The sequence below is a fragment of the Megalops cyprinoides genome, chromosome 21, assembly GCF_013368585.1.
Source record: "Megalops cyprinoides isolate fMegCyp1 chromosome 21, fMegCyp1.pri, whole genome shotgun sequence".
Classification (NCBI taxonomy): Eukaryota; Metazoa; Chordata; class Actinopteri; order Elopiformes; family Megalopidae; genus Megalops; species Megalops cyprinoides.
The window spans coordinates 5,159,659-5,170,000 of record NC_050603.1 but is presented as its reverse complement, the minus strand read 5'-3'; the positions used below and the strand labels follow the sequence as shown (position 1 = coordinate 5,170,000).

Here is a 10,342-nt window from a genome sequence, read left to right as displayed (position 1 = left end):
GGAGAAGAGCGGAGGGTTTGTTTGTGAATGTGAGAAAGAGGTAGGAGACCGGTATTGAAGAGCATAAGAGTGGGGATGAAAGTGGAAAAGCAGAGTGCGAGAGAGAGAGAGAGAGAGAGAGAGTCGGGGAGACGGTGAAAGAAGCAAAGCCTTTCTATATGTGAGACGTCTCCGTCAGTGCCCTGAGCGCTCTCTCTAGCGCGCTGAGGAGTTCATTAGAAGGTTTTAACGAGGAAGAAGCTCTGATTTTTTTTTTTTTTGGCTGTAAATGAAGACTGTGCATATGCGTCTCACTCCCCTGTGGGCAGCATTTATGGAGGAAGCGGGGAGTTACAGATTCCTTTGCCTGGTCCGTGAAACCCGACGTATCGAGTGAAATGCGGTTGCAGTTTTGGGGACCACTAAAGTCCTGCTGGGCTTTGGTGACATGTTTAAAGAGCACGCAGCACTGTACTTGTCACAACCATACACTTTGGGTCGGGGTGGTCAGACGTTTGAAGTACTTTTATGGTTCTCCAGACCCAGCTCTTGCTTTTTTTTTTAGCAGAGTGTGCATCCCATGGTGGTGCATCGAGGGTAGGTGGGTTGGTCCCAGTGTTGCTGTTTTTATCATGTCAGAATCATAAATGTCAGCACAAATAATCATTCGTGTCATACACCAGTACTGGTGTGAGGAGTGTTCTAGGACATTTTAATCAGTCCCAGGCTGGGAGAGAGGGTTCATTTCAGGGAATACAGAGGATTCAGTTGGTTACGTTCCTCGTTTTCCAAGTCAAACATATCAGAATATTGCCTTTCAGCCAATGATACTTCAAACAGTGAGCTGCTCAGCCAATCAGGGCTTTCAAAAGAGGTTGGTGATGAGTATGAAATATTCAGATTGGTTCTGGGAGATCTTGTGACCCTTGCTGTGTTGATACTTCATGATGTGGTGACATATCCCCCACCCCCATCTTCACAGTGTCCCCCTGATGCCCCCAAGAGCCGCCGTGCTGCTGAGAGCAGCCCGCGCGCCAACCTGGTGGAGCTGGTGCCCCGCCCTGACGGCCAGGTAACCACACCCACTGAGCTTCCGTACACATCTGGCCTGATGCGCAAGTAACCATACCACCAGGCATCCGCACACATGTCCAGTACCCATATGTGCCCACACCTGTGATTCCTGAACATATACATCTAACCTGATGTAGAGGTGACCACTGACCCGTTTCCCCAGACCTGATGCCTAGGTATCCGCATCAGCTGAGTGTGGTAGAAAAGTGGGAGAAGGGGACCAGATAGAAAAGGAAAACAGAGAGAGGCGAGGCAGGTTCCAGATAAGCCTCCAGGATGCTCCTGCCAATATGGTAGGAAAACCCTGCTCACCCTCGCCACAGAAAACGAATAAAAACACATAAAATGCAGCACCCACAGCTCTAGATATTTTTTCCCAGGGTATGTTTTGACCAAAATCTGGGGATCTTCTTTAAAGTCAAATTGTCTCCTCCGCAAATGATACTCTCATCGAGCAATCCATTACCCACAATGCACCGCTTCCACAATGCTGAAGTTCTACTTTGTCAGGGGTTTGATGTTCTTCACTCATAAACAGTAGGTGATCTGAGAATGGAGAAAAAAACCCTTACAGCAGACATATACTTAAAGAAAGGTCTAATTAAAGCAATTTGAAATTCTGCCAATTGGGGGAAGAGATGGAGAATCTCAGCTGGAATTAACATTAAAAAGACACGACGGGAGTCTTTGCCGCAGTGTAAATTAGAAAAGAGGCTCTTCCGAGCCCATCTCATCAGGACAGAGCTGAACTGGTTTCCGCAGACGCGCCTGCTATGCCCGGTACCCAGCTGAAGCAGTTTCCACGCCGATCACCCTGTATGCTCTGGCTAACGGTGGCCTCGGATGCTCCGGCCTCGTCTGTAAGGCCTGCCTCTGTTTGATGGGCTGGGGGGTGGGGGGGGCTGGATTGCCGTGAGCGATGGGCCTCGCCAGCACCCCCTGTGGTGAGCAGCAGGTCACGCGCCGTGTTCGACAGGACATTTTGATGACCGCGCATCTGGCTGGCTCCACAGGCCCCAGTGATGAGGGCTGCAATGCGCTTGTCAGTCGGTCAGAGAAGAAATGCCCCATACGGAAGTACCTTGCAACAGGAGCGAGAGCGATTTCCCCTGCACATGCTCCTTAGCTGTGACCTCCCACCGGGACAGCTGTGCTTTCTCTCACAATTCATTGCTTCCCTGTTCCAGATTTTTCTGGAAGATTGCGTTGCTGGGTACGGTATAACAGGCATTTCCCATTACTTTTCCTCCATTACCAATAAATGTCTCCAGATGAACTCTACTCTTCATCCCCCGCACAGATATATATACACACACACACTCACACACACACACACACACACACACACACACACACCCCCCCCCCCCCCCCCCCCACCAACTCACCAAAGACCTTGCTGTCAAGGCATTCAGCATTGTTTCTAAACTGCACGCTTTTTCTGAGGGTTCGATTGCAAAATTTAAACAATCTACTAACCGTGTAGCCCTGTCTGCCTCAATCCAGTCACACATGCCGTTGCAGCCCTGACCCCTCCCCACTGCTCCCTCTGATCCTCCAGCTGTAGCTGCAGCGTGGCAGGAAGCCACGCTCTTACACGTCGCCTCTGAAACATTTCCATGAGGTTTTTTTGCTTACATGGCAGTGACTCACTGGTCATTAGCAGTATTAACGAGAGTTTTCTGGAACTCGCTGTGGCTGCTCTAGACTGATTTAGAGGGCCTGTGTGTGTGTGTGTGCATAGGTGTGTATGTACTGGTGTGTGTGTGTGTGTGCTTGTGTGTGCATAGGCGTGTATGTGTTGTTGTGTTTGTGTGTGTATGTGTGCACTGCGCTCTGCCTCGCCGCTCTTTCCCTCGCCGCTTTTTCACTCGCCGCTCTTTCGCTTGCCGTGCTTCCCCTCTCCGCGCTTTCCCCCGCTGTGCTAGTCCGCCACGGCGACGGGCCTCGGGTGATCCGTGAGAGGCTGACCAGATGCCACGTTGTTTATCCTCGGCAGTAAATACCTCTGGCACGCTCACGTTCGCTGGAACCACAGTCTAATGTCTTCCAGAAGACAGGCCTTTGTGTCTCACCCGTGAGCACATGCGGCCACGCATCCACACAGCCCTGGGAAAATCTCCTCCATCACTGAAGCATATGTTGATCTCTATACTGCTCAGCATAATACGCAGCATAATACTGACACTCATATCAAATACAGGCTTCAGTATCATGCAGACGGAATGGCAGGTTATTTTATTTATTTATTTATTTATTTTTTGGTAGTGTAACTCCCTTTTAATTACTAATTTATACATTCCAGAGAGAAAAGTCAACAGTAGCTGTGATGAATGTTTAACCCTGCTGCAATAAGCTCTCTTTTCCTGAATTTATATCACAGCTGAATAGCCACAAGGGCACATTAGAGAGCTGCGCGCCCTCATTAAATTGAAAAACATATAGCCGGAGCTTTAATTTTTATGATTTATACTAATTCAATCTGTTTTCAATTATCCATTAATTAAACGTGCTGTTTGTCTCTGGATTAGCCAGCTCTAAGTCTAGCTCTGGCAGACTACAGAGAGAGGAAATCAATTCCAGCAAATGGCTTAGTTAGTCCCAATAAGAACAAAGGAGAAGGCCTCCGGTTTTGTGTGTGTGTGTGTGTGTGTGTGTGTGTGTGTGTGTACTGTAAATGTGACATCTTTATGATCTGTGAGTATGCACACACACACACACACACACACACACACACACACACACACACAAACACTCTCACACATACGCATGTGCATTCTTACACATAACCCAATCCAAGGATTACAACATTTTTATAATTTTTTGCACGTTAGACAGGTTTCCTCTAATGAGTCCCAGGTTTATTCTGGTGATAGCATCACTGCCTGTTTTAACAGCTTTCTTCTCAAGCGCCTTGTCACAATCACAGTAATGAAACCAGCTATGTTTTACTGCCATTATGGCAGACATTATGCTTTAATTAATGGAGCTGATATCCTCTGCCCTTGACATTTCTCATTGATTAACATCTTCAAAATATCTATTATTGAGGAAGAGAACATTTCATCCCTGGCTTTAGTGAGAGTGCTTTAATGCCTGTGTTTCTCACTGCTGTTTGGTGACAGATAAAATAATACATTCTGTGCAGGGATCTCAGTGTGAGGGAGAGAGGAGGCTGTGTTGTGTGTGTGTGTGTGTGTGTGTGCGCTTGTATGGGTGAGCATCTGTGATTGTTGATTGTGGCAAGGGAGGTCTGTGTGTGTGTGTATGAGAGAGAGAGAGAGAGAGGGAGGGAGAGAGAGAGAGACTTTTTCTGTGAGATATTTTGGCTCCCTTACATTGTGTGTGTCTGTCATGCTTCCAGAGATGGTCCTCAGGGCATGGAGGGAGATCAGGTAATGGAGTCCTTTCTCCTCCTCCATCACCTGTTGCACCTGTCAGAGATTTCCGTATACCAGGCTCGGTAACCGACTAAGCTCTGTCTTATTTATGTCAATCTCTTTGCTATATATCTAATATAATGGTTGGTAAGTTGATTATGAGACTTTTTGAGGCTATGATGTGAGTAGTCATTTACAGTTCAGACATAATTCAGTCTCTCCTGTCTCTCCTGTACCTTGTCACAGTATTTTATCTCACTCTTTTTTCTGCATCGCACACTCCCCCTCCCTCTCTCCCCCTCCCTCTCTCTCTCTCACTCCTTCTCTATGTCTCTCTCTGTCAGTTCTAGCTTCACACCATGTCTGGACAAGATCCTGAAGCTTTGATTTTTCCCTAACCATTTAAAAAGGGCTACTTCTGTGCTATTTCCCCCCACACACCCTCAAAACATTTCCTCCCTAGACGTCCCTAGCTCGTCTCCCCTGTTACCTCCCCCTCCTCTCTCTTCCCCTCTCTCTCTCCTCCCTTTCCTCCCTCGTTCCTCCCCTCCTCTCGGGTTCCGAGTTACACCACGCTGAGCTGAGAAGCCCCTTGCATTGGACCGAAACCGTTCATTGCGCTGATGCAATCATTGGTAATAATGCAGGCGTATGGAAAGAGGAAAGATGTTTTTCGTGCAGAACGTATGCTCCTTTGCGTTCACATATTTATGCATTGCGGCGGATTGGTGTTTTCCCAACACACTGTCAAAGGTGGCCGTCAGTGCTACTAAGCTCCAAAATAATAATAAAATAAACTCATAATTAGTTAGATTGGATCGTGTTGTTAATTGCTTGTTTGGGCATGACATCCCCCTGGAAAGTGTTGCTTGTTAGTCTTCTTGCAAAAGAAATGAGTTGTTGTAAAGCTGTTTCTGCTAACAGAGATGCAAGGGAAGATATTTCTTCAATTTATTTCTCCTTACTTTTTCCCCCTGAAACTAATTATTACTGGAAATTAGCATCCATCTTACTTGACTGAGATGAATATGTTGTTAAATTGGCCTAGATCAAGTAATTGAATTACCGATCAGAGGTATAGCTGCCTCAGATTTGTTTTAGGGGCACATAAACAGAAAATATCTTTGATTAAGATCTGTTACTTTTATCCGTTTTTTAGAGGAAGTGCACCCCAATGACACGTTTCTTTCCAAAAAGGATTTAGGGCAGAGTAAGTCTGAAAAGGCCTTAAATACAGGCCATTATTCAGATAAAAGCTGAATCAAAGCTAACAAATTAAAAGCTCAGATGGACAGCGTGGTCTCAGGACCATTAGGAAACACTCCCGTAGGCTTCTCCATCTACAGTGTTATACAGCAATTACACACATCCAATATCAGCAAAGATTTACTTTTTCCTGCAACTTCTGGAATTGGTTATAGGTTTTGAGGGAGCTTGATGGTGATTGGTTGAGAGGGTGTTTAGGTGAAGAAGCGTACATCTGTTCCTAGTGAGCGTTATTATGTTTCGCAACCCAACGGCATGCTCTGAAACAGAATGCCATCCTGTCTGTGCCATTTATTTACTTAACAATTTGAACTCATTTCCCACAGGGGATCCTGGGATCTCAAGACCTTGCAGACAAAGTAAGTAACCTGCCCATCAATCAAAACAAGTCTCTTTCTGTCTTATGAAGACACGGCACATTGCTTGTTTGGGCCCCGGGTCTTTACCCATGATATGATATTGTGTCGGCTGTCATATTGTGTTCTCAGTCTTATGCTGTCATGTTGTTGTAGTTAGCAGAAGAGCAATTTCTTCTGACTTTTATACTACTCCAACTATAGCCATATACATAAGCCATATCCAAAATGTATATGCATGTGCAGCCCACATGTTATTACTATATTGAGGGTGTTTTTGACACCACTCCTAAAATTTGTTCCTTTACATTTTTGATTGGGCATTGGGTTTCATGTTGCTTATGATCTTAATGCTGGTTATTGCATAAATAGTAACATTTGACTTTTATTATTATTAGTAGTAGTAGTAGTTGTTGTAGTTTTAATAGTAGCAGTAGTAGATGCCTTAACTGTATCCTTTTGACTGAAAATTTATTAAATGTATTTATCTATTTAATCAGTTATATGCTGTATGGGTAATGACTGAATACACAAATAGTATTTGAAACATCCCATTACTCAGAAATCCATATTTACATATAATTGTGTGTGCATGTGACCTTGCAGTAACATGGTTACTTTGTGAGAATATTGCGTGTTGGCTGTGCTGATTTGTGAGAATAATATGTGTTGGCACATAGCTATATACCATATGTTTGTCTGTGAAAATAATATCTGTTGGTACATAGCTATATACTGTTTATTGATTTGTGAGAATAATATTTGTTTGGACACAGCTGTGTACTGTAAGTTGATTTATAAGAATATTACATGCTGGGACACAGCTGTACACTGTATGTTGATTTGTGAGCATAATATGTGTTGGGACACAGTGATGTACTGTATCATCTTAAACAACAATGAAAGGTCAGGAAGAGTGCCGTCATGACAAGTGAGATGCCTTCCGGCCTTGTTTTCCATGTGTTTAAACAGAACGCTTTTTTAACAAATAAGTTCATTGGTCCTCCAGTCTGAATGTATAGTGCTTCAGCAGTGAGTCAACACTATGATGACCTTTGGAAGGCGTCCCGGTCTCTTGGCAGGTCCTCTTCCTGTCGTCACCGTAGACCGAACAAGGCGAATCAAGCGGACTTGTCGAGACGCGTACATCGCGGCCAGTCCGATGCTGTCACGGAGTCCAATCCTCGAACGCCAGGAAACGAATTGCCGATTCGGGGGGGAGCTGGTTTTGCGGTACGAGGGCAGAGAGAACGGCGTCTGTTCCTCTGCGGCAAGTGCGCTATTGCAGGGAAGCGTGTAGTCTGGCGTTAGGAAACAGTGAGTAGGCGGTAGGCTCATGCCAGCCATTGATGAGGCGCGGCAGAACACAAGAGGCGTTTTTTTTTTTTTTTTCTTTCTTTTTCCGTTTGCTTGCAGCATCCATGTGTGTTAACTGGCTAGTGGCTGAGGCAGCCTTACAGACACGGCGGGTGTTAGCTGCGGTTTTAATTACACTCTTCCTCTCAGAAGCCTCATCTATTTATAAGTTATTCCGAACGATCCGCCTGGGCCCATGCAGCTGCAGCTGGGTGCCAGCTCGGTACCGCTGGGACCATCCCTCCTATTGCTTGTTGTTTTCCCCTCCGGGAGATGCTGCTCGCTAAAGACGGAATCGCGGTTTACGGTTCGACCCCCCCCCCTCTGCTGCGCACCCCTCCCCGCCGGCCAGAGCTTCGTTTCTGCCGGAAGGCTGGGACTGTGTCCTACCGCCACCCGCTGGTGGTGTCGGGTAATGGAAGCGCACGAGAGCCACGTTAAGGGGTTTATATGGAAAAGTGTCTAGTCTGACATGTTTATATTGCTTAATTCTGTTTAGTCTGCATTTAGAGACACCCCCCCCCCCCCCCACCATCCCTTGTACACACACACTCGCAGTCGAACACACACGCACACACACCCTCACACACATACACACGCACACATACCCACACTCTCAAACACACGCACATTCTGCCTGAAGAGGTATATTCTTGATGGACAACATCACCATGGCAGTAGTTCACCCATCCACATGGCGGATTCTGACATGTTGTTAATGGCATCTAAAGGCTAGAGGGTGCACCGACTTGGCGCTGTATCCCAGCTGGCTCATCCACCCCAGACGTATGAATTAATGTTTCCATGAGCTCTGGATCGTGGACCATGTGCAATCCATTCCCTGGAAGATGCAGTGGTGCTTACTGTGTGTTTTTTCCTTCACCTTAGTGTGCTGGCTGCGTCCTGGTCAATGAGCAGCAACATGTAAGCGGTGTTTTTCTTCCTTATTAATACATTTAAATATATATTTATGTTGTGATATTTCATTGTCTGTACTTATTTGTGGCCTGTTATATATCGTCTGTTTATCATTATATCATCATCTATTTATAGGCTTAATCCATTTTTGTGCGGAACATTTGATGATTAAAAGTTATGTCAGTATACTTTTTGGCAATTACAGGTTGATCTCTTTCCGGTGAACTGTATATTTCAGAAGTTGCACAGGCTAACATCATTACTCCTCTGTGCCTGTTGCTGTCTGTGACTGACAGTATCATCTATCACTATGGAAACATTTTTTGCGGCCCTCCTGTGCATGATTTATGAATATTTCATCCAGGATGAAATCATCACCTCTGTATTCACAATTCCAGGTTATAACCTATCATTGTAGTAACTCATCCTGCCATAGCTGTCCGCCCCAAGCCTTAGCTGTGTGCAACACATGAGAGCTCTCAAGCTGCGAGTTCAGCTGAGTCACGTGTGTGTGTGTGTGTGTGTGTGTGTGTGTGTGTGTGTCTTTGTGTTTGTGTTTGTGCGTGTGTGTGTGTGTGTGTGTGTGTGTGCGTGTGTTTGTGCGTGTGTGTGTGTCTGTGTCTGTGTCTGTTTCAGGTTGAGACCGGACACCTCAGTTTTGCTGGGAGCTCTGTCATAAAAGGAGAGAAGGGAGAGAAGGGAGATCAGGTGAGAGCCACAGACAGGGATGAGGCTGGGCGCAACAAACAAGCTTCCGCACATTAAAGGGGTGCTGGGAAGAGTGTGAATCACCCGCTCAAAGGGCCTTAATGACTGCGCGTCACACAGCCGCACGCCCCAAACACACTGCAGTGATGAAAGCTCAGGGGCTCCCCCTGTGCTAAGCATGTGCTGCAGTCCCTGAGAAGCACGGAGAGCTGCCAGGGGTGCACATCCTAAGGGACCAGCACACACGTGGCTTCTGCACCACATCTCCATCATCTGCTCGCTTAAGAGCATCTGTTTGCAATTTGTACCCACTTTTATGACAAAATGGCTTCATTGATTCTTCTGGGAAGTGTCTTTCTCAAAGGTTGCAGTGCACCAGGATAAAAATGTACTAGCTTTATGCATATGGGCCAAAAGACCTACAACGAACAAAATGAATAACTCAGGGAGATAGTAGCCCAACTGATGGTGAGAGTCCTATGATGGTAACATCCTTATCTGTACTTTCTTTGCCTTTTCCAGGGTTTGGACTGCTCTGGTTCCAGTTCGGGTCCTGTAAGTTCCCAGTTCATTCTGTTTGAGTGGAGTTTTGTATCAGTCTTGCAGTGGGAGCTCTTTGAGTGGGTTTCACAGAGTTGATTTGAGGCCAAGGGGTGAATAATGCATGAAAGGATTTGAATAATGCAGGCTGAATTATGTATGTCATATAGAGCATATTTTCATAAATTCCCAATAAAACACAATTAGACTTTAGATTTTCTTAACTGAATCAGAATATGAGATTAAGAGTAAATCCTCTTTAGCCTGGGAATGTCTAACTGGCTTCTGTTCAGAAAGCCATAAATTGCCTGGATTGCGTGATACTCAGTTTTGCTGCTCAGATCACTTCAAGCATTTCTGTACTGGCATGATAGTGCAATGCAGCCATATAGCCAAAGAAATCATAAACGAGCTGTAAAGGACCAGTAGGGGGTGCTAGACTAAAGTGCCCCAAGCAAAAACATGAAGGTCCGCTCTTGTTCTTTGTTTGGGTTGAGATGGTGTTGTTGGGTTGTGCTCTGATGGCTGTGTGTGTTTCAGTGCCTGAGTGGGCCCAAGGGAGAGAAGGGGGAGAAAGGTGAAGGGGTAAGCATCTACACTGAGCATGCTCAGATTGACCTCGCTGTTTAACCAGCTCTGATAGAGCAGAGTGGATGTCTTCATAGAGCATCCTGACCTCTCTTTTCCTCCTCTCACGTACCTCTCGTTTCAGTGGTCGCCTGGAAACTGGGGGGATGGATTAGACTTGAAGGTGAGAAGGAGGGAGGC

The 10,342-nt window shown here is 45.9% G+C and overlaps 1 protein-coding gene across 1 annotated transcript in view; it reads left to right on the top strand.

Annotated features, from left to right (window-relative positions):
• The window catches only part of col16a1 (collagen, type XVI, alpha 1), a 66,846-nt gene that overhangs the window by 16,350 nt on the left and 40,154 nt on the right, over positions 1-10,342 (top strand). The window contains exons 8-11 of the mRNA XM_036516108.1: positions 962-1,051; positions 8,963-9,034; positions 10,115-10,159; positions 10,287-10,325. Of these exons, the coding sequence (XP_036372001.1) occupies positions 962-1,051; positions 8,963-9,034; positions 10,115-10,159; positions 10,287-10,325 (246 nt within the window). The remainder of the gene's footprint in view (positions 1-961; positions 1,052-8,962; positions 9,035-10,114; positions 10,160-10,286; positions 10,326-10,342) is intronic.